We start from the raw sequence: 27,586 nt of genomic DNA, 5'->3' as shown, positions 1-27,586 counted from the left end.
TTCAGCGAGAGATAAAGCGATAGGCAATAGTGACAGAAATAGATTTATTAAGATAGGATGCTTGTGAGAGATGCAAGCAGGCAGGCACGGAAACTCTGCCCTGAGGATCCAGTGGGCTACAGTTTTATCATCCAAGGGGAGTGGGGATCGGAAAAGACCGCTTCTTCCTTTCTGGGAGTGGTAGCGACTCTGCGGTATCTGGTAAGGTGTGTGTTCAAATCAGCAGAAGGGATGTCCTCAAACGCTTGCCCTGGATCTGAACCTGAAATGCAGGCCTCATCCCATCCCCCACCCAATGACCTGAGGCAGTTCTTGCACCTCCACTAGTCAAGCAAGCCTGCCTTGTTCTGATGGCTTTTTTGAGCAATGTATTTACTTACAGTGATCTCCCAGATCTCCCCTAGATTTCCTTCTTTATCTGTGATCCTTTATTGGGACTTCTACAACCACCTGTGGCTATTCCATCCCTATCACAATCATTTGTGGATTCAGCAGATTGAGTACCTTTTCTCCTCTAGATGCTAATAAAACTGGCAGACGGACCCAGCTGTGTTGGAGTTTGGATCTGAGTAAGCTATGAGAGTGGAGAAGAAGCAGGACAAAAAAAGAAAGGTGTCCCAGGGGTGGCAGAGAAGGCCTGTGTAAGCCCGTTTAGACAGAGACAGAAGGATAGGGAAGGTGCAGCGCTATATACAACGGCCAAGACATGGAAACAACCTAAATGTCCGTCCACAGAGGAGTGGATCCAGAAGATGTGCTGCCCTGGAGTTCCCATCGTGGTGCAGTGGAAATGAATCCGACTAAGAACCATGAGGTTGTGGGTTTGATCTCTGACCTCACTCAGTGGGTTAAAGATCTCACGTTGCCATGGGCTGTGGTGTAGGTTGAAGATGTGGCTTGGATTTGGCATTGCTGTGATTGTGGTGTAGGCTGGCAGCTGTAGCTCTGATTAGACCCCTAGCCTGGGAACCTCCCTATGCCACGGGTGCAGCCCTAAAAAGAAAAAACAGAAAACTAACAAAAAAAACCCTTGATGTATAGCTCTGGGAACTATATCTAGCCACTTATGTTGGAGCATGATAATGAAGAAAAAAGAATGTATACATGTATGTGTGACTGGGTCACCTTGCTGTACAGTAGAAAATCGATAGAACACTGTAAACCAGCTATAATCAAAAAAATAAAAATCATTATGAAAAAATTAAAGATGTGGTACATATACACAATGGAATATTACTCAGCCTTTAAAAGGAAAGAAATAATGGCATTGCAGCAACATGGATGGACCTAGAAATTACCGTAAGTGAAGTTAGACAGTGAGACACCACCATAAAATGCTATCACTTACATGTGGAATCTAAAAAAAAAAGACACAATGAATTTCTTTGCAGAGCAGATACTGGCTCACAGATTTTGAAAAACAGGGTTTCCAAATGAGACAGGTTGGGGGTGGGGGGATGCACTGGGGGTTTAGGATGGAAATGCTATAAAATTGGGTTGTGATGATAGTTGTACAACTGTAAATGTAATAAAAGTCATTGGGTAATAATAATAAAAAAGAAGAAGGATTGGGAAGGGACAGCTGTGTGGAGATGGGGGCCAGAGCCCTGTAGGCAGAGGGCACTGCAGAGCCTGGAGCGGTTTAGAACCTGGGGAGAAGAAGAGGAAGATGAGCCAGGAGGGTGGAGGCAGGAGGGCCAGGCCATTGCCAGACCCTGCAGGGTTCCAGGGAAATAAATTCTGATTTCAGTCCAAGAGAAACAGGAAGCTTTTGAAGGGTTTTGTTTTGTTAAAAACAGTTTTATTGAGGTGTTTACATACCATACACTCTTTTTAAATGATTTTAGTAAATGTCCAGAGAGACTGCAGCATCGTCTTAAAACCACTTTGAGGATGTTTTTGTCACCTCTGAGATCCTCTGGATTCCATTTGTATTCAGTGTTGGGAAAAGGCCAATCTGGAGATGCAGAGAGGAGATTAGTGGTTGCCTGGAGCTGGGGGTGGAACAGGAAGAGGTTGCAGCTTTCCCCAGAGATAAAGCTGGCAGTATGGTGGTTGGGTGTTGTGGCCTCTCTTGGAGCCCTCAGTTCACAGTTCTTGGCAGTTCTTACTCTGCAGCTTTGGGCCATACATCTGATACATACACCATCTTTCTTTTTCTTTTTTTTCTTTTTTGGCTGCCCTGTAGCACATGGAGCTCCCAGGCCAAGGATCAATGCTGAGCCACAGCAGCAATGCTGGATCTTTAACCCACTGTGGTGCACCTGGAATCGAACCTGCTTTCTAGTGCTGCAGAGACACTGCCAATCCCATTGCACCGCAGCAGCAACTGCAGAAGATGCCTCTTCTGTAGCTGTGAGCTTGTTCATGCATTTTAGCAGACCCCTTTGCTGAGAGCTCTGAGCCTCAACTGGGCATGGAAAATAGCAAATATATGTTTCCTTCACCAGGAACACAATCTTTGTGCATTGGTCCATGTTTATCAGTCGAGGGGAAGAAGAACCCCTTTAAGCACTGCACCCAGTCTTTCCTGCCATAAGCTTGATGTGCTTGGTTACAATTGTCTCCTAATGCCCGTGTCCTCGCCTTGACTGTCATCTCCATGAGCAGGAGACAGACGGGCTCCAGGATGGACATTTACAACTTCCCTCTTGTTTACACCTTTTTTCTTTCTTTCTTTTTTTTTATCTTTTGTCTTTTTAGGGCCACACCCTCAGCATATGGAAGTTCCCAGGCTAGGGGTCAAATTGGAACTACAGCTGCCAGCCTGTGCCACAGCCCCAGCAACAAATGATCCAAGCCACATCTGTGCCCTATAACACAGCTCATGGCAATGCCAGATCCCGAACCCAGTGAGCGAGGCCAGAAATCAAACCTGCATCCTCATGCATCCCAATCAGGTTCCTTAACCACTGAGCCACATGGGAACTCCTGTTTACACGTCTTAAGGCAAGAGACAAATACAACCTTCCTCTTGCTTGCACTGCCCGAAGCAGGAGATGGGTGGGCTCCAGAATAAACATTTACAACCAGCCACCCATCTATATTCCAAGATAGAAAAAAACAAGCACAACGAAAATACCTGGAACTTGTCTTCTGTAAACTTGTTCAACAGGATCTTTTGACAGGATCCAAATAGAGGTGAAGCCCTGCTTGGGCAATAGACCAAAATGCCATATACTTCCCATCCTCAGGGTCAGGGGAACCCCAACTATACACATGCATCCCCTGGGTCAAAAAGGGAGGAGGTGCCAGGCCGTAATAAGTCTAGATAACCTTCCCATTATACTTTGCTTTTTAGGGCTTTACCTGCAGCATATGGAGACTCCCAGACTAGGGACTGAATTGGAGCTAGAGCTGCCAGCCTATGCCACAGCCACAGCAACATGGAATCCAAGACGAGCCTTCAACCTTCACCACGGCTCATGGCAATGCCGGATTCCCAATGTTGATGCTCACTGAGGCCAGGGATCGAACCCACATCCTCATAGGTACCAGTCATATTCGTTTCTGCTGTGCCACAACAGGAACTCCCTTCCTACCATATTTTGTTGAGGATTTTAAAATTTTTTATTTATTTTTATTTTTTGCTTTTTAGGGCCCCACCCCAGGTACACGGAAGTTCCCAGGCGAGGGGTCAAATTGGAGATATAGCTGCCAGCCTATACCACAGCCACAGCAACACGGGAATCCCAGCCGTGTCTGCGACCTACAACACAGCTCACAGCAACACCGGACCCTTAACCCACTAAGTGAGGCCAGGGATCGAACCTGCCACCTCGTGGTTCCTAGTCGGATTCTTTAACCACTGAGCCACGACGGGAACTCCTCAGCCACTGTTTTTATTACCTCTTTTCAGTGCCTGGCAGTGGCAGAAATCCAAAGAAGTGATGATTCAGGTGGGGTTCACCTTGCAAGTTTTTCTTCTATCTTTGCATTAGGATTCCCTTTTTAAAAAATTTTTATTTATTTTTTATTTTTTGCTTTTTAGGGCCGCACCTGAGGCATATGGAAGTTCCCAGGCTAGGGGTTGAATGGGAGCTGCAGTTGCCGGCCTTGACCACAGCCACAGCCACACTATTTATTTTTTAACTGAAGTGTTGTTGAAGGAGTCCCTTTTCTAGAAAATGACTTGTAAGCTCAGCTTTCTCCCAGACTCATTCCACCCTGGTCACTGAAGCCTTCTAAAAGTCTGTATGAGGCTCTGCTAACTAGTATGTCCCAAATTCAGGAAAGAGGGGTGGGGTGTGGTGGGGGATTGGGGATGAGGGGTGGGATATAATCCCTACCCCGAATTCCGGTTCCATGCCGGTCTTGGTAATCTTTTGTTTGAACTGCAACGTTGAAGAAATCCCTGAAGTGTACAAAGTGCTGAGTGGGTATTAAATTCTGCCCCCGCTTCCGCTAGAAAACTACAACTTCAAAAGTGAGTCATGCTCGCCAGCACAATCCAGGTACATTCCTGCTGGCCTGACAATTCAAGAGCACCTTCGGGAAGGCATCGGGGGCTGTAGTAGAGAGGAAGAGATAGACCAGCTTCTAAAGGGCTGGTTTATTTAATTTAATTTGCTTTTGAGAGCCACACCTGTGGCATATGGAGGTTCCCAGACTAGGGGTCTAATCAGAGCTACAGCTGCCAACCTACACCACAGTCACAGCAATGCAGGATCCAAGCCACATCTGCGACATACACCCACAGCTCATGGCAACGTTCGGATCCTTAACCCACTGAGTGAGGCCAGGGATCGAACCTGTGTTCTCATGGATGCTAGTCAGATTTGTTAACCGCTGAGCTACAATGGGAACTCCTAAAGGGCAGGGTTAGAAGAAATTACTCCCCTCACTGGATTATTCAGCTTTGCACAAAAGGAGTAAAGCATATTTTAATTCAGTTTCCCAGAATTCAGATTCTCTAAATTGTCACAGGTGTTAATGGTGTGGCTCAGTGGGTTAAGAACACGACATGGTGTTCATGAGGGTGTGGGTTTGATCTTTGATCCCTGGCCTCACTCAGTGAATCAAGGATCTGGTGTTGCTAAGAGCTGTGGCGTAGGTTGCATGTGACTTATGGATTCGACCCCTAGCCTGGGAACTTCCATATGCAGAGAGTGTGGCCCTAAAAAATAATAATAATAATAAAATAAATTTTCACGTAAAGATGACTGTCAGCTACTTTGTGGCAAAGCAAGACGATGGACTTAAAGACCCTTCCAGGCCAACAACTGGGTTTTTTGCCGCTTGCTGACCCCTGACCCTTTTTTGGCTGAGCCCACAGCATTCAGATGTTCCCAGGCCAGGGATCCAAACCATGCCACAGCAGTGACAATGCCAGATCCTTAACCACCCTTTAGGTTTCTTTTTTTGATGCCCATAAAATCAGTACCACAGACACACCTGGGCCCATAGTAAGGTTCTGGGTCTTTTTCCAGACATGAGATTGGTGTCTGAGCAGCAGACACATTTAGATGCTTGCACACTGAAGCAGAACGGGAGGGAAGAAGAGCAAGCTGGGAACAAGAGAAATGTCCATGAGTCAGCTGCCCCTTCCCACTGCTTGGGGACAAGCGCCCACGGAATGTGACATCATCACTGTGTGGTAGCAGGTGGCACTTGCAGGGAAGGCATGGTTCTTGGTACTCTGCAGACATGGCTCCCCCAGGTGTGGAGGTACCACTGAGGCAGGTGCCATAATTACTCCAGTACTGATGGGGAAACTGAGTCACGGGGAGGCTAGATGACTTCACAAGAACACAGAGCTCATGAGCCGGGCGGCTGGGATTCGGACTTGGGTAGCCGGGGCACAGAAACGCCCCACTAATCACCCTGCTACGCTGCCTTTTGGGACATGACAGGACACACAAGCTCTTTGCATGGGATCTGAAGATCTTCTGTGCTGCCTTTCATGGTCCTATGTGGAGTTCTAGGTCATGACTTGGACTGTTATTTTCTGAGCCCCTTCTTTCTCCCCCACGAAGGATGCACCAGTTGATATCTGAACAATTCACCTTTAAGACTCAAGTTTACAGAGTTCCTGTTGTGGCTCAGCAGTAACGAACCTGACTGGTATCCATGAGGATGCAGGTTCGATCCCTGGCCTTGCTCAGTGGGTTAAGGATCCTGCGTTGCTGTGGCTAAAGCATAGGCTAGCAGCTGCAGTTCCGATTTGATCTGGGAACTTCCATATGCTGCAGGTACAGCCCTAAAAGAAAAAAAAAGACTCAAGTTTGTGCGTCTTTAGATCCTGGGTTGCTGGGGTTGAAGACTCAAAACGGAGCCCTAAAAGTTGCCAGAAAGTCTGAGAATCAAGACTCAATGCCCACTTGACGGCACTCCCCATTTATTCATCTGCTCCCAGACCAGGGCCCATCCCAACCCCACCTCCCAGGCCCACCTCCCCCAGAGGATGACGCTGGGTGGCTTTGCTTCAGCTGCCTCCTGACCCAGGCCCTAGGGCTTGAAGAAGGAAGGACTAAAGGCATGTATTTCATCTTTCTGGTGGGCGACAGGCCTGGAAACTTCCGTGTCAGTGGTCGCTGAGCAGTGCTGGTACAGAAGGCTGCAGCTCTCTGTCTGCTGGGGGGTGTTCCGCCAGGATGTAGAGGAAGCCACCCAGGGCCGCGACGGCCATGGCTGTGTTGTGGGAGGAGCAGCCGTCTAGGGGCAGAGGCAGAGGAGCAGCTGTCTGGGGGGCAGCCACCGTTCCATGGCAAGGGCTTTTCAGATGTTTCCCCAGCCAGCCTGGGGCCCCTGGATCACCTGGGCAGGGCTGGGCACCCACCTGCCAGCCTCCACGAGTGCTGGCTGCTAAAGGCTCCTTTCTCTGCAGAAATGTCTTCAGCCAGTCAGAGCCTCCACATCTGGGAGGTTATGCCGGTGATTTCTGGGTGTGTGTGTGGGGGGGTGACTCCGTGCTGTGATTTACGCCCCAGGGCTTCCTCCCATGGGATCTGACCTGAGGCCCACACCCTGGTCCACTCCTTCCCACCTTCTGTGCTCAGGCCCCCCGTGAGACCTTCTAGGAAGGCACCTGAGGCCCGGTTTCACAGATGGGGAAACTGAGGCTCAGGGAGCAGAGCTGAGCTCCCAGCCCTGGTGACTCTACAGCTTATTTCTTCACCTCGATGGCCTCCCTCATTGCTGCCTGGGCCCCACCTGGTCCCAGGCCACCCTGAACACCTGCCTGAGCCCTGAGCCCCTTAGATGTTGTTTAATCCTCTGAGCTGAAAGTGGGCAGCCCACCTTTAGTCTCAGGGCAGGTGTGAGGGGCTGGGGCTTTCCCCTCCCCTCCCAGACCTAGAGGAGGAAAAGACCCCAGGCCAGCCCCTTGCAGGGAGGGAGAAGGCAGATTTCCAGGAGCCTGATTACTAACCCTGGCAGTCCCCGCTTAGCGGTGGCCTTCCACAGGCCACATGTCATGGGGACCACTTTGCACAATGACCTACCATTAACCCCCATAAAGGAGGCATTGCTTGGTCCCCATTTTACAGATGAGGAGACTGAGGCTCAGAGTGATTGAGTGACTCCCACAGCAAAGAAAGGCAGAAGCAGACTCAAACCCAGACATTCTGACGTTCAAACCTCTTGGTCAACGCAGGTGTGTGTTGTAAGTGAGGGAAGGCGCGTGCCTCTGCCTGCCGGGCAGCTGTCCAGGCTGCTGGTCAACCTGCGGGGGCCCCAGGAGGGACCTCGGGCTTTGGAATTCCTGCAGCTCTGTCTCCAACCTTCAGGTCGGTCCTAGTATCCAGCTGTCAGTCTCTAGGGAGCAGCTAGCTCTCCAGGGAGCACGCAGCAGGCCCCCGACCACTGGCTATCAGCAGCCCCTGCCCCTGAATCGGGCAGACCTTGCCAGGGCAGGGGGCCTCTGGAGGTCTTCTGAGAACTTCCTCTCCCTTCGCCTGCCCAACTACAGCTACCAAACAGACCCATCAGATTTGTGACTTCACTCTCTTTTCTTGTCACCTGCAGGTAGATGGCGAGGCTGTAGGGGGTTGACAGCGAGATATTTCGGAGCTGGAATGGCTCCCCGAATGTGTGCTGGACATCTACTCTGAGCTGGCCATCCCACCTCCCTTCCTGTTTTGTCTTGCATCTGTTTATGTTTTTATTAATAAAAAACCCTGAAATCAAGTCTTCTCCCTTCTTTCTTTTTCTCTCCTTCCCTCCCTCTCACCATCCCTTCCTTCCACATTGTGTCTTGCTTTCTTCCCTTCCCTAAATAGGTGCATCCTCGTCTAACTTTCTCTATGGTGGTAGGCTACCCACATAACTGATCATCCCAACCAGGGTACATCTGGAATGGCAGGGGGACTACTCATAACGGCTCCAGGACAAGAGATGTAAACTGAGGATGCTAGGACACGTGGCCACCAGGACTGTGCTGGCCACTTGCCCGCTGGCTCAAAGATCCCCTTTCTGCCCTGTGCTCCAAACCCCAGTGCACCAACTCCTCCAAACTACACTTCCCAGACTGCCTTGCCCACCAGCAGCAAACTACACTTCCCAGACGGCCTTGCCCATGACCAGCAGGCACAGGTGGGACAAAGGGACAAAGACAAGGTATTTCTCCCCCTGCCCCTCTCTGTCTCCTCCGTGTCCAGTTTCCATAGGCTCTGCTCACGGCGCCTCCTTCCTGCAGTGGTTAATTTCTGTTTTCTCACTTCTGTTTTCAGCAACCGCAGCCCCTCTCAGATGAGTTTCCTACGTTCAATTCCCACTGCTGATGTTCCTGATGTGGGTCCTGTTTTCCTGACTAGACCTTGACTGAGAGGGTTATCAACGCGATTTTCAGTGTGTAATACACTGAACCATTTATGTTCCCTGCACTGGAGACATTGTCTCTGAACTCCCCACTTTCAAAGAGGAGGGCATCAGAGACCCCCACCCTTCCCTCCTGCTCCCAAACACGTAGACCCTCCACCTTGGCTCCTCGGTGAGAGTGGGAGCCTGTTTTCATGTGTGAGCCGTGTATATCCTTTTTATGATCCGTTGGTTTCCTGCTACGAAGGTCCCTTGGGTATTTTCATTACCTGTAAATTGCTTTTCTCGCCTCTTCACTCTTCTCAAAGAATGCTGTTGGTGGTGAATGGCTTTAGGTAATTCTTCACCGTCAGCAGCTGGAAGAAGAGTGCGAGGTGAACTTTTCAGGATGGATTTTTTTTTTTTTTTTGTCTTTTTGCTATTTCTTGGGCCGCTCCCTCGGCATATGGAGGTTCCCAGGCTAGGGGTCTAATCGGAGCTGTAGCCACCGGCCTACGCCAGAGCCACAGCAACGCGGGATCCGAGCTGCGTCTGCAACCTACACCACAGCTAACAGCAACGCCGGATCGTTAACCCACTGAGCAAGGGCAGGGACCGAACCCGCGACCTCATGGTTCCTAGTCGGATTCGTTAACCACTGCGCCACGACGGGAACTCCTCAGGATGGATTTTTAAATGACACTGGCGAAGCCACCCTGCCCCCGTCCCCCAAGCAACTCAGGTCTTCTCTTGAATCTGGAAGCTCTTCAGGAAGTTTCCTCAAGCCCCTGGTACAGATATTTTCACAGCACCTAAACCTGTATCTACTGAGGTTTCCCAAATTGTGGTTCCCTAACCACCCATGTCAGTGTGGCCAGAGGAGCTCAGTGAAAATGCAGGTTCCCCAGCCCTTCCACCTGCGGCATCTATAGGTCCAGTTTTCATGTTAAAAACTCCTCTATTTTTTTTTTTGTTGTTGTTGATTTTTGCTTTTCAGGGCTGCACCTATGGTATATGGAGGTTCCCAGGCTAGGGGTCCAGTTGGAGCTGTAGCTGCCGACCTATACCACAGCCACAGCAACACAGGATCTGAGCACACCTGTGACCTACACCACAGCTCACAGCAACACGGGATCCTTAACCCACTGAGCAAGGCCAGGGATGGAACCCACAACCTCATGGTTCCTAGTTGGATTCATTTCAGCTGTGCCATAATGGGAACTCTCCCTAAAAACTCCTCTGTTTTAAAACAGACTATTTTGGAGTTCCCGTCATGGCTCAGTGGTTAACAAATCCAACCTGGAACTATGAGGTTGTGGGTTTGATCCCTGGCTTCGCTCAGTGGGTTAAGGATCTGGTGTTGCCATGAGTTGTGGTGTAAGTCGCAGATGCAGCTTGGATCTTCATTGTTGTGGCTCTGGCGTAGGCCAGAAGCTGTAGCTCCAATTAGACCCCTGGCCTGGGAACCTCCATAAGCCACAGGTGTGGCCCTAAAAAGAATAAATAAATAAATAAATAAAACAGACTATTTTGTTTCAAAAGCTTTGCTCTTTGTGTATCCTAAGCTTCTCATTTGGGAAGCTAGCATTTCCTGGGAGCCTTGACTGTACCCAGCCCAGGCTAGGTGGTTTCATATGTCTAGTCTTTACGGCTCAGGAAGGTGGAGGTTATTTTGCTCATTATTTTATTTTCATTTTTTTTGGCCACACCCACAGCATATGGATGTTCCCCGGCCAGGGATGGAATCCAAGCCATAGCTGTGACCCACGCCACAGCTGTGACATCACAGGATCTTTAACCTGCTGTCCCACAGCAGAAATTCCTGCTCATTTATTTACAGATGGGAACATTGAGACTCAGAGAGGTGAAGCAACTGACTCCAAAGAAGACCAGCTGTGTGGTGTCACAAGGCTGGAGAGGGACGGTGTCCTCTGCCTTTCCACCCTGCGCTTCTGTGTCACCCCCTCCCAGACATCTCCCCTGACCATCCCGCCTAAAGAACCTTCGCCAGTGATCTTCTCTTTCTCAGCCTGTTGTCTCCTTTGCAACCGTGATCGGAACTTGCATTCACTTATTGGTTTGTTTTGATGGTTTCTGTCTCTTCCTCTTTATTCTGTTCCCTGCCTAGTTTCCCCGGAGCCTAGAACAGGGTCCAGCACATCGTAGGTGCTCAGGGATACTGGATTAAGAAATAAATTTGTTAATGCAGGCACAGGGGCCCAACATCTTCCAACAAGACTGCCTCTCATCCTTCCAAAGCTCCGAGCTTATTTCCGTGTCTGTGTGTGTGAGCACACATGTGCACACATGCATATTGCATATCCCCCCACACACACCACTGCATCCTTTCCCCACCTAGTGTAGAAGCTCAGTGTCCCCCACCCCCTTCCGGATCCCAGCCAGGGAGGAAGTGTGGCTCACCAGGCCTCCCGAAGCATCCTTCCTGCGGCTTCTGCCAGCTGAGAATGGCCTCCAGCCACCGAAGCTTGTAGAAGTCAGAGAAGCCACCCAGGCCACAAAACATGACTGGAAGCAAAGACAGGAGACCCCCTGTAGGCCAGCCCCCCAGGCCACCTCTTCCCACTCTACCATGAGGCCACCTGCTAGAGAGGCAGGACCAGGTAGTGGGCACTCAAGCAGCAACTGGAAGGAGGCAGCCCCCAGGGTTTGCCGTAGTGAGCAAAAGTTCCCAGACCCCGGTCATGCCTCCGTTTAGGCCTTCACATGGGGCCACTCAAGGGTCAGGGTCAGTGGAGGGCGCTGGACATCTAAGCCAAGGAGCAGCCCCCCTAGGGACCCTCTTCTACCTCATATCTAAGGCTTTAAGGGTCTGTTTGCCAATTAGCTACTCGGTCAGTCCATCCAGAGCTCTACCACTGGGTTAGCTTGTGAGGGCAGGAAGTCAAAACAGTGGCAGATAACATATAGGATGCCCACTTAAATTTGAGTTTCCAGGAGTTCCCGTTGTAGCTTAGCAGTAACAAACCCAACTAGTATTCATGAAGATGCGGGTTCCATTCTTGGCCTTGCCCAGTGGGTTAAGCATCCCGTGTTGCCTTGAACTGTGATGCATGTTGAAGATGCAGCTCAGATCTTGCGTTGCTGTGGCTGTGGCGTAGGCTGGCAGCTGCAGCTCTGATTCGACCCCTAGCCTGGAAACTTCCACATGCCACGGGTGCAGCCCTAAAAAGACAAAAAAAAAAAAAGTTTTTAGGAGTTCCCCTGTGGCACAGTGGGTTAAGGACCTGGAGTTGTCACTGAAGTGGCTTGGGGTTGCTTCTTGCACCTCTGGCCTGGGAACTTCCACATGCTGCTGGCCAGGTCAAAAAAAAATTTTTTTTTGTTTCCAATAAATGATGAATTAAAAGTTGTTAGGTATAGCGCATGCAATGTTTGGGATATACTTATACTAAAAATATATTCATTGTTAATCAGAAGTTCAAATTTACTTGGGCCTTCTGTGTTTTCACTTGCCTAGCCTGGCAGCCCTAGTGTGTGTGTGTGTGTGTGTGTGTATGTGCGCGTGTGTGAGCGTGCGCGCGCTTGCATGTGCCTGGAATCAGGGACACCCTGTTGCTTTGTTCTTAGAGCAGAATGCGGGGTGGTCCCTACTGTTTTCCATGAAGACATCCCGGGTGGGGTAGGTGTAGCCGATGGCTTCAGCTCTCCGGTTCACGTCCATCATGTTGGCGCAGAAGAGATTCATGTAGCGCCGGCTTTGGCGGAACAGCCCCTCTGTGCATCCCCTCTGGGGTGGGGGAGAGGGGAACAAACACCAAGAGTCAGGGAAGTTGGTGGTCTGAGCGCGCGCTGATACAGGGAAAGACCCCCCTGCCACTGTCTTGAAATGGTTTTGCAAGTCTTCCTCCTTTTCCCAGAATTTTTTTCCCACCCACCCTCCCAGCTTGCTGGGGGCTCAGACACTGGGAGTCAGAGAGATCTGGGTTCAAGTTCCGGCTCTGATACTCTGGAGTCCTGCAATTTCCACTCCCTTGGGTAACCTCTGTGGGCCTCAGGGGTCTTCACAGGGAAAGGGCGATGCAGCGGGGAGCAGCACCTGGGGGTGGGGGTGGGCCAGCTCACAGGGCAGGTGGTACCATAACCAGGACCTGCTGGACACTAGGAGTCACTCCAAAGCCGTTAGCTGCTGTTCCTACATTTTTTTTTCTTTTTGTCACTACATTCGGATTCCTGGCTGGCTCTACACCCTGCAACCTCGACTGCAGCAGCTGCCCCCACCCTAGGCCAGCTACAGCGATACTCAAACCCTGGGCCTCGGAGGGGTCTCATTGAGAGGACAGAGGATGAGAAGGGGCTTTAGAAACTTCTACAGCAGTGTGCGAGCAACTTTCTAGCTACTGAATCTAATAATCACAATGATTTTCCTTGTAATTTGGCTTTTGCTGTATACAAAAACAGTGCTCAGTGGTTAATGAATCTGACTAGGAATCATGAGGTTGCAGGTTCGATCCCTGGCCTCGCTCAGTGGGTTAGGGATCTGGTGTTACCATGAGCTGTGGTGCAGGTTGCAGATGTGGCTTGGATCTGGCATGGCTGTGGCTGTGGTGTAGGCTGGCAGCTGTAGCTCCAATTGGACCCCTAGCCTGGGAACCTCCACATGCTGTGGATGCAGCCCTAAAAAGCAAAACAAACAAAAAAAAAACAAAAAAAACCCCACTGGTCTGCCACAGCTTGCAAATAAATAGTAACAAAGTCTCAAAGAAAATCAGCAAGTCCTTTCTCTGCTAAGAATTTCTGGACATTGCGTAACATTTTTGAATAGAGAAAGCAAGCCCCAATTTCTATATAAATAAATACGTTTAAAATGAGTATTTAGGAGTTCCCGTCGTGGCGCAGTGGTTAACCAATCCGACTAGGAACGATGAGGTTGCAGGTTCAATCCCTGCCCTTGCTCAGTGGGTTAACGATCTGGCGTTGCCGTGAGCTGTGGTGTAGGTTGCAGATTCGGCTCGGATCCCGTGTTGCTGTGGCTCTGGCATAGGCTGGCAGCTACAGCTCCGATTAGACCCCTAGCCTGGGAACCTCCATATGCTGCGGGAGCGGCCCAAGAAATGGCAAAAAGACCAAAAAAAAAAAAAAAAAGAGTATTTAGCAAAATTTGAGGGTTTTTTTCCCCCTTAGGGCCGTACCTGTGGCTTATGGCAGTTCCCAGGCTAGGGGGTTGAATTGGAGCTGCAGCTACCTGCCTTCACGGCCACAGCAATACCAGATCTGAGCTGCATCTGCGACCTACATTGCAGCTTGCAGCAATGCCAGATCCTCAACCCACTGAGCAAGACCAAGGCTGGAACCTGCATCCTCATGGATACTATGCCAGGTTCTTAACTTGCTGAGCCACAATGGGAACTCCCTTTCTTTTCTTTTTTCTTTTTGTTTTTTAGGGCTGCACCCGTGGCATATTGAAGTTCCCAGGCTAGGGGTCAACCACAGTCACAGCAACACCAGATCTGAGCATCTGCGACCTACATCACAGCTCATGGCATTGCTGGGTCCTTAAGCAGCTGAGCGAGGCCAGGGATCGAACGCTCATCCTCACAGATACTAGTTGGATTCATTACTGCCTAGCTACGATGGGAACGACCCCCCCTCCCCGTTTTTGACCATGCCCTCAGCACACAGAAATTCCTGGCCCTGGGATGGAACCTGTGCCACAGCAGTGACAATGCCAGATCCTTAACTCACTGCATTGCTAGGGAACTCTGCAAAATTTGAGTTCTTGAGCTTAGGAGAGTGTTGGGACTGGAGAGGTGTGTGTGGGGGAGTGCGTTTTGGTCTTGGTTTGGTTTTCTAGAAGCAGCTAGCGACTGACTTTGTCCTAAGAGCTTTTCCATTTGTGGTTTACTGAGTTCTCTCTGCTCTTTCTTTCTCTCTCTCTCTCCTCTGGACATCCCTCTCTCTCGGTTTTTCTGATGCCCTATGATCCAGCTCAGCTTGCAGAGCTCTCCGTGCAGTAGAATCTCGGTCCCCCACCGTCTACCAGCTTGGCTGGATTTCATTGCGGCTGAGTGGCAGGCTACTCACTTTCCCCTCCTGAAGTCCAAAGCACAAGGTTAAAGCCCGCTTGTTTTCCTGGTGTGAACGTACAAGACTACATTGTCAGGAGCCCCTTTGGGCCTTCCTGCTCCTCCTCGGGGTGTGATGGGCACTCACCATTCTGGCCGAGAGAAAGAAGAGCATCTGGTGGGACAGACAGTAGCCAGAGCAGCCAGGCTTGGTCATGAGGTTTCTGCAGAAGTCTGAGAGCCTGCAGGGCGGGCTGCTGTCTGCCCTGTGGGAGAGTTGTTCCGGGCTGTTAGGAGCATCCTAAATGAAGCCCAAGGGCATGGAGCCTTCCCTGGTCCTGATTCCCCCTCTAGCTATTGGTCCCCAGGCACACGGCTGAGCCATAAACACAGGTGTCCTGTGCCTGGATGGGTACCCCCAAATCAGTACCCCCCAGGATGTGCTGGGGGAGACACCAGCAGCTGTGACTTCCCATTGCTCTGTGTGACCCCCAAGTACTGTCTTCCCCCAAACTGCCCTAAACAGTGGGTCCCTGGGACCAGCATGCCCATCCCCACCCCTGTGCCAGTCCTGCCCCATAGAACGGACAGGGCAGGTCCTTCACAGGAACGCAGCCTCTCTGGGAGCCCAGCTCTGTCCTGGCCTAAACACCTCTCTGAAGGATGCTGAGAGGATGGCGGCCTGGGCAACTGCTGCCCCTTCTGCTCATGGGTCCTGGGTCCCTGCAGCCAGGGCTGCCCCTGGAAGTCTGTTCTAAGCTCACTGCACAGGAGGATAAAACAGTGAACTAAACTTGGCTGGGTCCTGTTTTCTGAGACCTATAGCCCTGTCTTGCTTTCTGGGACTGGTTCTTCTCTGCAGATGCACTTTCTGCTTTTTTTACAGAACCATAAAACTGGAGAACTGGTCCACCGTGGGAGGTCAGCCTCCTGCAGTGGGGTCAGGGAATGTTCTGGAGGAACAATGCTGGAGCTGGCCCTGAAGTGTGAGCAGTTACTTAGGCCCAGGAGCTGGGGTGGGGAAGGTGGGAACAGACCCCACAGAGGTGACTGCTGGGCATAAGTAGGAGGGAGTCGGTGCCTTTGAGCATCTGAAAAGCAGCCCCAGGGGCTGTACCTGGAGGACAGAGGAGCTGGGGCTTTGTCCTGAGAACAAGGAAGCTTCGCACTGGGGTGGGGACTTCAGATGGGGTTTTGGAAAGACCCCTCTGGTGTGGGGAGACCAGTCAGCTGGGGGAGGTGGGGCAGGAGTGCAGGGCGTGGAAGTGGCTGTTTGGACCAGCCTGGATGCCTCAGGTAGAGAGAGAGGGGCTGACTCACATGATGGGGGTGGGAGAGGCAGTGCCAGGGCGGGGCCAGGTTTTGGGCAGACCCCCTGGGGACTTGGAGAGCCAGTGGGTTGGGAAGACTGATGCGGAGCTAGCGCTTTGGGGTTTTCAGGAAGAGGGGCAGGTCCAGGGGGCCCACCCAGTTCCCAGAAGCTGTGCCAGGCACAGGTCACTGTGCTCCTCTGAGAAGGAGTCCTGTGGCTCGAACGAGGTGTAGACCATGGAGTCGCTGGTGTGGGTCCAGGCACGCGGGAGCTTCCAAAACCCAGGCTCGATGGTCGGCTGGAACTCTGGCAGAGAGGAGGGGTTTGGGGAGACCCAGGAGCCATGGGCCTTGCCATGCTTACTGCCCCCAGGCTCCTGCTGCTCCAAGCCCAGGTTCCAGAAACCGGGTGTCCTGCCCCAGGCAGCCCTGACCGCACTCAGGTGACTTCAGGGCTCTGAGCCTCGTGTGCAGGTTGGGCACTGCATTTGAAACACTCAGGAAGCCACTTTTCTAAAAATAATTTCTTAAGAAGTTCCTGTTATGGCTCAGGGGAGACAAACCTGACTAGTATCCATGAAGATGTGGGTTCGATCCCTGGCCTCACTCAGTGGGTTAAGGATCTGGCATTGCCGTGAGCTGTGGTATAGATCACAGATGTGGTTCAGATCCTGAGTTGCTGTGGCTGTGATGTAGGCTGGCAGCTGTAGCTCTGATTCTACTCCTAGCCTGGGAGCTTCCATATGCTGCAGGTGCAGCCCTAAAAAAAAAAAAATAATAAAAATAATATTTTAAAATCACTAGGAAGTGATTGGGATGGGCTCTATGTCCATTGCATCCCATGGAAGCTCGAGACATATAAATAGGGTTATTCACCTCCTTTGTTTTTTCTTCTTTTCTTTTTTTTTTTTGTCTTTTTATTTATTTTTAATTAATTAATTAATTAATTAATTTTTTTGTCTTTTTGCCATTTCTTGGGCCGCTCTTGTGGCATATGGAGGTTCCCAGCTAGGGGTCGAATTGGAGCTGTAGCCACCGGCCTACGCCAGAGCCACAGCAACATGGAATTCGAGCGGTGTCTGCAACCCTACACCACAGCTCACGGCAACGCTGGATCCTTAACCCACTGAGCAAGGCCAGGGATCGAACCTGAAACCTCGTGGTTCCTAGTCGGATTTGTTAACCACTGTGCCATGGCGGGAACTCCTTTTTTGTCTTTTTAGGGCCACATCCATGGCATATGGAAGTTCCCAGACTAGGGGTTGAATGGGAGCTGTAGCCGCTGGCCTGTGCCACAGCCGCAGCAACGCGGGATCTGAGGTATGTCTGTGACCTACACCACAGCTCATGGCAATGCCGCATCCTTTAACCCACTGATGGAAGCCAGGGATCGAATTTGCATCCTCATGGATATGAGTCGGGTTCATTCCCACTGAGCCCTGATGGGAACCCCTACTCACCTCCTTTGGTTCCATTAGAACGTGGAAGCCTTACAAGACAGACTTCTTCAGGATGACACAGGCTGGGGTGGTCTTAGGCACCAGGCCTGGAAGAGGGTGGGGGGCCCTGACTGCGGAGAGACAGGTGGGTGCTGGGGTGGGGGCCGCTGGGGTGTGGTCACATGAGCCGGCTGCTGTCTGGCCAGTCATCTCCCCTCTCGCCCCCACGTACCCGGGACCTGGGAGCCTGGGAGGCAGAGTCAGACAACTCAGGGGAATGGTTTATACACCACCCCTGCCTCACCCAGGAACAACTCAGGCCAGGGCTTATAGGGTGGGGCTCTTGGTGAGGTGACTCACGGTGGACAAGGAGACAGACGCTCTGCCTTATAAGGTGCAAGAGAGATGCTAGCAAGACACCAATGTTTGCTGTGCAAAGGACCGGACTGCCTTTCCCATCTCTGCCCCCCACCTCCCGGGGATGAGGATGGAGGTCCCCAAGTCTAGACATGAGCTGAACAAATGAGGGACACTCGTCCCACCCCTGCTGCGTGGGTGGGGGAGGCATCTCCAGCTGAAGTCAAGGATGACCCAACATCCCAGGGCAGCTGCTTATGGGCAGGACCAGACCCTCTCTTGCACTAGGAGGTTATTTCAATAAACACTCCCAAGTCCTGCCTGGGTTCCTAAGAAACCAGATGCCACCCGTGCTGTTACCTCTTAGGTACTCGGGGTCACTCAGCCTGAGGTAGAAGATGGATCTGTGGAGGAGAGGAGCCAGCTTGTCTGCCAGCTCCCCCACACGCAGGCTGAGCGGCTGCAGCTGGGGATCCCGGGCCCACTTCTCCTGGACGCCTTGGAGCTGTGCTGGGAGCAAGCAGAGTTCATTCATTCCAACATCTGACAAACCATGTGGACCGGAAAAAATACTCTCTGCTATAATGCTTACCGAGCCTCTCTGCTTCTTCCAGCTCCTGAAGGGAAAAAATTTGCTGAGCTTATTGGAAATTAGGCCTCCGTGGGGCTCAGCTGGGTCCTGGGAGGTGGGGCCATTGGGGGCTAAGAGTTTGAACTCTGGAGCTTGAACTCTGGATCTGCAGCTTGAGTTGCAAATTCGGCCTCGAATGCTTTTTTGTTGGGTGAGCAGGGAGAGTTATTTTCTCTTTCTCTGTCTCACTTTCTTTCTTTTTTCTTTTTCTTTCTTTTTTTTTTTTTTTTTGGTATTTTTGCCTTTTTCTAGGGTTGCTCCCATGGCATATGGAGGTTCCCAGGCTAGGGGTCCAATCGGAGCTGCAGGCAACGGCCTACGCCAGAGCCACAGCAACATGGAATCCGAGCCGTGTCTGCAACCCTACACCACAGCTCATGGCAACGCTGGATCCTTAACCCATGGAGCAAGGCCAGGGACCGAACCCGCCACCTCATGGTTCCTAGTCGGATTCGTTAACCACTGTCCCACGACGGGAACTCCTGTCTCACTTTCTTCATCTGTAAAATGGGGATAGTGAGAGTCTTTGCTTCTTAGAGGAGGGGGTTATTAAGGATTAAAGGAACTAATGCATAGAGAGAACTTAGCATTGTCCAGACTGCAAAGTGAACACTTTAAGTTTAGCTGTTACTATTCACTAGAGCGACTCTGGGTTTGCTGTACAGGAGGGAAAAATGTGAGGGAGGGAATCAGATGGCAGGGTAGAGAGCCACTGTGTGCAGTTGAGCAGGTTGTACACTGCACAAGGGCAACACACATTCCTATCAGGGGTTTGTTCAGGTTTCAAGACCATTTTCCAGCAGATGGCAGTCAAGTGACTTGAGAAAAGGGGCACCTTTTTCTAATTCTCATGGGGGTGCTCTGCGGACTAACAGTGGTCCTGCAGGGGTGGGAGAGGATGGTGGTGAGGGGGAGAGGAGGTCAAAGAGGTGGCCAGAAAGAGAGGAGATGTAAAGTATATCAGTGCAGGGCTGAGAGGTTGAGATCAGGTAAGGCAGGTGCCTTCAGGTAGGGCACTGGGTGGGGGAGGGGCAGATGAGGTTTAAGGAGGGTGCTGAGCCAGGCTTGGGGGTGATGGGCCCTGTAATACCCTTCCCCCCGACTTAGCTCCCTCTCTGAACTTGGACAAGGCAGTCTAGTTCAGAAGCCTTGTTCTAGACCATTTGGCTCTACCTGCAGATGGAACGTCCTGCATGGCAGCCAGGAGGGCGGCTGAATCATCAGAGTGACCAGGTGAGCCCAACCTGGCCTCACGGTGGTCCTGGTCCTAAGCCTTGTTGCCATCTCTCCCTGCATGTGTGGTGTGGGGCTGCTTCCACATTCTGAACCCCCCTTCGCCGCTGACAGAGGGATCCTTTGCTCTCTTAGGTCAATGTCTAGCCCCAAGCAGAGAGCACCTAGGAGACTGATGGCTATTCTGTTGCTCCGGGATCCCTCCCAGAATGTGAGTCCCACCTCTCTTTTCTAGGAAGGCAGGCAGGACCCTCATAAGGAGTGCTGAGGTAGCGGCTAATTTTTACCCCCTTTGAGCCCCCTCCCACTTTGCAAGGGGCCGACCTGTGAAACCAACAAGAAACTGGGGGATGATGGCATGTGACTTCCAAGGCGGTTGTAAAGGACACGGAGCTCTCTCCTGGGTCACTTGCTCTGGGGAAAGTGGCTGCCACGTTGCGAGGATGCAGAAGCAGCCCATGGAGTTGAGAGGCCCAGAGGGTGAGAAAGCCAGGCCTCCAGCCACCAGCCGGCGCCCACCCGCAGGGCCGAGCACAGTGAGGCAGAGGCAGCTCCTCCAGCACCAGAGGAGCCTTCGGATGACCACAGCCCTGGCCTGCAACCTTGTGTGAGACCCTGCATCAGAACCACCCAGCTAAGCTGCTCCTGGATTCCTGACCCACAAAAACCATGAGATAATAATTGTTGTTTCAAGCAGATAAATCCCGGGTGATTTGTTACTCAGCAATAGGCATTGAAGGGGAGGAGCAGAGACTGGAGGGGGAGGGGGCAGATGGCAGGAGAAGTCTGCAGAGGGGGGCGCCGCCTGGTGGAGGATTTGATGTGGTGCCCGCGGTGCCTGCTTCAGCTGCCACCTCCCTCCTTCTAAGCCGCTGCTGCCCTGCATCGATTCAGAGACCGGCACTGAGTCAGACAGTGCAGGGCTCCAATCGACCTCGTTCACTGACTCACTGTGTGACCCTGGACATTCTTTTTTTTTTTTTTTTTTTTTGCTTTTTAGGGCTGTACCTACAGCATATGGAGGTTCCCAGGCTAGGGGTCGAATCAGAGCTACACCTGCCGGCCTACCCCACAGCCACTGCAATTCCAGGTCTGAGCCATGTCTGCAACCTACACCACAGCTCACGGCAATGCCAGATCCATGACCCACGGAGCGAGGCCAGGGATCGAACCCACGACCTTGTGGTTCCTAGTTAGATTCGTTTCCGCTGCGCCACCATGGGAACTCCTGGACATTCTCTAAAGCCCATTTCTTGTTGGTATAAAGGGGATGATGGTGATAATGGACTCAGCTCAAGGGTTACTGGGAGAAGTCAGTGAACACCCCATGTGTGCTTAGCGGGCACTCAAACAACATTAGCTTTTACTGTCACATGCACCCCAAAACCCACAGCCCAGGGAGCCACCTGAAGCCCCACCTCTCTCCACAATGAGCCAGCAGACCCACCGGGCTGCTGCTGTCAAGAGCCTGTTGCCTAGATCTGGAATGTTCATTTGACTACAACCAACGCTGTGCTCATCCCCCCCGGGGGGGGGGGGACATAAAAGTCAGGATGATGCCGGAGTTTCCTCCGTGGGGCAGCGGGATCGGCAGTGTCTTGGGAGCACTGGGAAGCAGGTTCGATCCCCAGCCTGGCTCAGTGGGTTAAGGACCCAGCATTGCTGTAGGTGAGGCTTAGGTCGCAGCTGCGGCTCCTATCTGATCCCTGGCCTGGGAACTCCATGTGCCACGGGTCAGCCAAAAAAGAAAAAAAAAAGAATGATGCCTACCCTGCCCGTAAAGGGTGTTAGAGCTGGTGGATTTGAATCCGAGGCCCCTTCTTATCAGCTGTGAGGTGTCAGGGGGTGACTGAATCTCCCTGTGCCTCAGTTTCCCCACCTGCAGAAGAAACACCTCCCTCTCTGGGCTGTTGGGGGATTACAGGCAGCAGGTGCCCAGGCAGCACGCCGGGTGTGTCTGGGGGGCCCTGTCAAGGCTTCATGGGCTCTCTCCTCCATTAAAAAAGCACACTGGAGGAGTTCCCGTAGTGGCTCAGTGGTTAACGAATCCGACTAGGAACCATAAGGTTGATCCCTGGCCTTGCTCAGTGGGTTAAGGATCTGGTGTTGCCGTGAGCTGTGGTATAGGTTGCAGACGTGGCTTGGATCTCGTGTGTCGCGAGACATGTTTCTACAATATTTTCTTAGCCTCTTTGCTGAAAATCTTAGCCTCTTTGCTGAAAATCTATCTTGTCTTGCTTTACTTTACCCCATCTTCCTGCTTGAAAAACAGTCACAGTAACTGTGAATGACTTAAGCTTAAGAACAAAGACCTAAAGGCATAAGTTATTCATAGGGTCAGCTGAATGAGGACTTAATGCGTTGGTCTAGGCACGCTGGACCTGTGTAGATTGGCACACCGTTTGCACAGCATGATATGTCCTCTTAAGAATAAAAGAGGAGCCCCATAGCCCCAAGGGGTTTATGAGGGGTCATTAGCTGGATATGCATTAGCAAAGAACAACCGAGGTGCAAACCTAGGCAAGCTGGGTTGCTGCAAATATGCATGCTGTCTACAGAAGCACAATGGTGATTCTCTAGATGCTCTGCATAGGTAGCTGACACCAAGCTTCCTCAAATGCTAATGATTGTTAAATGCCTAAAGATCAGGGAGTTCCTTTCGTGGCTCAGTGGTTAAGGAATCCAGCTAGGAACCATGAGGTTGCGGGTTTGATCCCTGGCCTTGCTCAGTGGGTTAGGGATCTGGCATTGCCGTGAGCTGTGGTGTAGGTTGCAGACGCGGCTCGGATCCCGCGTTGCTGTGGCTCTGGCATAGGCCGGTGGCTACAGCTCTGATTCAACCCCTAGCCTGGGAATCTCCATATGCCGCGGGAGCGGCCCAAGAAATAGCAACAACAACAACAACAACAAAAAGACAAAAGACCAAAAATAAAATAAAATAAAATAAAATAAAATAACTTAAATAACCCTATATCCTGCACCTACAACGCCCTTCTCACTTAACATAATCCTAAAAAACACAATAAAAGCAGTGTGGTTTCTTGAGGTGGGGCTCTTGGTCCCTGAGACCTTGAGTCTCCGGGTTCCCACCTTTACTTAAGATAAATGTCTCTGTGTCTTGTTTTATGTTAACTTTTTTCCTTAAGTTTCACAGCACCCGTTCTTCAGCCCCATCCTGCTGAGCTGGTCTCCACACCCGCCTTGCTGTGGCTACAGCTCCGATTGGATCCCTAGCCTGGGAACCTCCATATGCCACGGGAGCGGCCCTACCAATGGCAAACAAACAAACAAATGAACAAAAAACCACACTGGAGATTGTTTTACAACTAGATTGTTAGAATGTCTGATAAAAATGGAAAATTATGTATTAAATCATTTTCTTTGACCTATAAGTTCATTTTTCTTCTCCCTAACTTAATAGAAATTAAAACATTTTCGGGTAGTTCCTGTGGTGGCTTGGTGAAAACGAATCCGACTAGCATCCATGAGGATGCAGGTTCGATCCCTGGCCTTGCTCAATGAGTTAAGGGTTCGGTGTTGCATGAGCTGTGGTGCAGGTCACAGACCCAGCTTGGATCCCTCGTGGCTGTGGGTGTGGTGTAGGCCAGTAGCTACAGCTCTGATTCCACCCCTAGCCTGGGAACCTCCATATGCTGTGGGTGTGGCCCTAAAAAGACAAAAAAAAAAACCCCAAACAAACCCAAAAACCCATTTTCATGGGCCCCTGAAAGTATCATGTGCCTGATGGGGAAGCTGGCCCTGCGTGTTTATGATTATTATTAATTTCTACAGGAGTCAGAGGCTGGGGCTGGGGTTAAATGTCTTGGCCCACCCTGGTCCTGGCCTGGAGGGGAGGGACCAGGTCTTGAGGGTCTCCAGGATCCAGCCCGGGGGCGCAGGGCGTGGGGAGGACACCATGACAGCCTGAGGTGTGAGGCCATGACACAGGCCAGGGAATGGAGGATGAAGCCTGGCAGGTGGAAAGCCGCTCTGGCAACACCGAGGGGTACCAGGGAGCAGGGAGCAGGGAGCAGGGTCTTTGTCCCTTGGGTGGGGGAGGGGCACGTGGCAACCCTGTGTGTGTGTGTGTGTGTGTGTGTGTGTGTTGGGGGGGAGGGATGGCTCCCTGCTGGTCTTGGCCTGTCTCCAGCCCCCTCCTTGGGTATCTTATATCCTTCAAAGCTGAACAAACACTTGGTCCTTTTCTCAGCGCTTTCAGGTGGCTTTGGCTGGATGCGTTGCCGGGGGGGGGGGGCGCTACCACCCTCCCGTGACTACCTCCTTCCCTCTGCCTGCCTCCGTCCTGGCGTTTCAGGAGGGACAGACTGTCCAATGAATTGTTTCCTCCCAGGAAAATAACAATTTCCAAATCTTTTCTCAGTGGGGCTCCAGACACCCAAAAGGAGCAAGCTGCCCTCTGCTCCTCTTTCTTTTCCCTTCCTTTCTTTCTTTGTTTTCTTTTTTTAGGGCCGCACCTGAGGCATATGGAGGTTTCCAGGCTAGGGGCTGAATCAGAGCTGTGGCTGCTGGCCTACAGGATCCAAGCTGCATCTGCGACCTACACCACAGCTCACGGCAATCCCGGATCCTTAGCCCACTGAGCGAGGCCAGGGATTGAACCCCCAACCTCATGGTTCCTAGTCGGATTTGTTTCTGCTGCGCCACAATGGGAACTCCCTCTTTCTTTCTCTCTCCCTCCTTTTCTTTTTTTCCTTCCTCCCTCCCTTCCATCCTTCCTTCCTTTTTCTTTTTGGGGCCACACCTGCAGCATATGGAAGTTCCCAGGCTAGGGGTGCAATCAGAGCTGCAGCTGCCAGCCCACAACACAGCCACAGCAATGCAAGATCTGAACCAAGTCTGTGACCTACAGCACAGCTCACAGCAACTCTAGATCCTTAACCCACTGAGTGAGGCCAGGAATCCAACCTGCATCCTCAGGGATACTACTTGGGTTCTTAACCTGCTGAGCCACAACAGGAACTCCTGCCCCTCCTCCTTTATATCAAAGCAGACTATTTGGGAGCCAGAGGTGGGCAGGTCCTGGTGGTACAGAGCAGGCAGGCGTGTTGAGAACTGGTTTCCCAGAGGCCAGTCCAGGGCAATAAGAGCACACCCACCTTCCAGGACCCGGAACCCCACCATGCCATCCAGGTTGATTTCTGGCAGCCTCTTCTCCAGGAAGGATGTGGCTCTCTCCAGCGCAGAGAGGATGAGGCCCGTGACAGCGGCCTTGCCCCCTGGGGTGTCCAGTGGTGGCAGCAAGGAGGGCTGCAATGGCGGTGGGGCCAGCAGCAAGAGCAGGAGCAGGAGCCCCGGGCTGGACATGGCTGGCCTTCTGCGGGAGGCTGGTGCAGCGCTTCAGACCCGGCTGGCCTGGCTCCACGGGCCCTCCTCCCGCCTCCTCCTCCTCCCGCCTCCTCCTCTTCCCGCCTCCTCCTCTTCCTCCCTGCAGAGTGGCAGAGGAGTGGCTGGGCAGGGCTGACCCAGCAGCATGGGCACAGGACTGGGAAGGGCAGGTACAGGTGACTGACTGCGGGGTGTCAGGTCAGCCCTGGACTTGGAGCAGGCTGGCTGCAGGCTCGGGGGAGGGGTGTCTGTCCTGGGGGAGGGGTGTCTGTCCTTTTCCTTCTCACCCCCCACTCTCCAAGCCCAAAGGCTACATCTTTGCTTTTTTTTTTTTTTTTTTTTTTTTTTAAAGGGCCGCAGCTGTGGCACCTGGAGGTTCCCAGGCTAGGAGTCCAATCAGAGGAGCTGAAGCCACCTGCCTACACCACAGCTCACGGCAACACCAGATCCTTAATCCACTGGATTGACCCTGCAACCACATGGTTTCTAGTTGGATTCGTTTCCACTGCGCCACAACGGGAACTCCACAGGCTACATCTTTCTTTTTTCTTTTTTCTTTTTTGCTTTTTAGGGCTGCACCCGTGGCATATTGAGGTTCCCAGGCTAGGGGTCTAATCGGAGCTGTAGCTGCCAACCTACACCACAGCCACAGCAATGCCAGATCCAAGCCGAGTCTGCAATCTACACCACAGCTCATGGCAATGCTGGATCCTTAAACCCACTGAGAGAGGCTAGGGGTCGAACCTGCATCCTCATGGATTCTAGTCAGATTCACTAACCACTGAGGCAGGACGGGAACTCCCACAGGCTACATCTTTGATTTAGCAGTTGCAATTACAAAGTTTGTTTTGTTTGAAATAAGTTTGGAATAAACTCATTTGAAGGCACACTTGCCCCAAACTGAATATTTCTTTTTTTTTGTCTTTTGTTGTTGTTGTTACTATTTCTTGGGCCGCTCCTGCGGCATATGGAGGTTCCCAGGCTAGGGGTTGAATCAGAGCTGTAGCCACCGGCCTACGCCAGAGCCACAGCAACGCGGGATCTGAGCCGCGTCTGCAACCTACACCACAGCTCTGCAACCTACACCACAGCTCACGGCAACGCCGGATCGTTAACCCACTGAGCAAGGGCAGGGACCGAACCCGCAACCTCATGGTTCCTAGTCGGATTCGTTAACCACTGCGCCACGACGGGAACTCCCAAACTGAATATTTCTTAGAGCGGCTCCCAGCCAACAGAAACAGAATGAGCCATAAAGGCAAGCTTCACGGGTGCTTCAAAATCTTCAAGTGGCCACGTTAAAAGAAGCAAAGAGGAGTTCCCGTCGTGGCGCAGTGGTTAACGAATTCGGCTAGGAACCGTGAAGTTGCAGGTTTGATCCCTGGCCTTGTTCAGTGGGTTAAGGATCTGGTGTTGCCGTGAGCTGTGGTGTAGGTTGCAGACGCAGCTCAGATCCCGAGTGGCTGTGGCTCTGGTGTAGGCTGGCAGCTACAGCTCTGATTAGACCCCCTAGCCTGGGAACCTCCATATGCTGCAAGTGCAGCCCTAGAAAAGACCAAAAAAAAAAAAAAAAAAAAAAAAAGAAGCAAAGAGGAGCACGTGAAGTGAATTTTAACAATCTATTTTATTTGAATGCATAGATTCAAATATCTACGATATTAAGATAAGCAATGAGGTCCTGCTGTACAGCACAGGGAACTACATCCAACCACTTGTGATAGAACATGATGGAAAATATATATACCTTTCTGCTGTAACTTCTCCAGAGATTAAACTTCTCTCCTTGCTGTCTGGGAGGAGTGAAAGACTTTGTGATCTTTAAAAAAATCATTTCATTAGCAGACAGAAACTATTATATATAAAATGGATAGATAAACAACAAGGTCCCACTTTATAGCACCAAGAAATGCATTCAATATCCTGTGAAAAACCAAGGTGGAAACAAATATGAAAAAGAATGTATATTATGTATAATGAAACCACTTTGCTGTACAGCAGAAATTAACACACCATTGTAAATCCACTACGCTTTAATAAAATAATTAAAAAGATAATTTCAACTTGCTATCAATATAAAAAACAATAAAAATTAATTTTTTTGCACTTTTTTTTGGGGGGGGACCCCTCATCTGCGACACGCAAAAGTTCCCAGCCCAGGGACTGAACCCGAGCCACAGGAGCAACCGAAGCGCTGCAGTGACAATGCTGAATCCTTAACCTGCTGTGACACAAGGGAACTCCTGCATTCCTTTTTAAGTACTATTTCTTTTCCTACAAAGTCTTTGAAATCTGGGGAGTATTTTACACTTGAGGTGCATTTCAGCTCAGGTTCGTCTCAGCTCGAGCCCACAGCCATGTGTGCTTCTTGTGTCCTGTATGGGACAGTGAGGACTTCGTGCCCCCACGCAGCTCACTCACCATGAAAGTCCATCTGTTTCCAGGTGGCAGTGTCACTGTTGCAGTACTGGGTGCTGTCCCGAACCTTGCTGGGACTACTATGTGTGTGCCAT

At 51.3% G+C, this 27,586-nt stretch overlaps 1 protein-coding gene across 3 annotated transcripts; it reads right to left on the bottom strand.

The window, feature by feature from the left end:
- On the bottom strand, window positions 6,314-25,151 carry C3H16orf89 (chromosome 3 C16orf89 homolog). 3 transcript variants are annotated; one of them, XM_003354629.4, is made up of 8 exons: window positions 24,848-25,146; window positions 18,227-18,376; window positions 16,227-16,377; window positions 14,908-15,025; window positions 12,349-12,484; window positions 11,158-11,262; window positions 9,027-9,113; window positions 6,314-6,654 (listed from the first exon to the last, which is right to left on the bottom strand). In XM_003354629.4, exons 1-8 carry the CDS (start codon window positions 25,053-25,055, stop codon window positions 6,524-6,526), a joined length of 1,086 nt encoding a protein of 361 aa, XP_003354677.1. In that variant the 5' UTR covers window positions 25,056-25,146; the 3' UTR covers window positions 6,314-6,523. The 3 variants fall into 3 exon arrangements, with proteins under 3 accessions (XP_003354677.1, XP_013851122.1, XP_013851123.1); XM_013995668.2 differs by lacking the exon at window positions 11,158-11,262 and having other exon boundaries at window positions 24,848-25,149; XM_013995669.2 differs by lacking the exons at window positions 6,314-6,654; window positions 9,027-9,113 and adding an exon at window positions 10,509-10,915 and having other exon boundaries at window positions 24,848-25,151.

Source organism: Sus scrofa, chromosome 3 (genome assembly GCF_000003025.6).
Source record: "Sus scrofa isolate TJ Tabasco breed Duroc chromosome 3, Sscrofa11.1, whole genome shotgun sequence".
NCBI lineage: Eukaryota > Metazoa > Chordata > Mammalia > Artiodactyla > Suidae > Sus > Sus scrofa.
The sequence above is the reverse complement of the archived record's forward strand: the minus strand, read 5'-3'. Positions and strand labels throughout refer to the sequence as shown.

Bases quoted from the DNA above. Each gene is read 5' to 3' on its own strand.
- C3H16orf89 (XM_003354629.4), bottom strand. From the start codon at position 25,055: ATGTCCAGCCCGGGGCTCCTGCTCCTGCTCTTGCTGCTGGCCCCACCG. The intron at 11,263-12,348 runs GTAGGGACCACC...CTTTGCTTCCAG, and splicing joins GGATGTCTTCATGGAAAACA to TCATGTTTTGTGGCCTGGGT. The intron at 6,655-9,026 runs GTAATGAAAATA...CTCTGCCCCTAG, and splicing joins GCGAGAAAAGCAATTTACAG to ACGGCTGCTCCTCCCACAAC.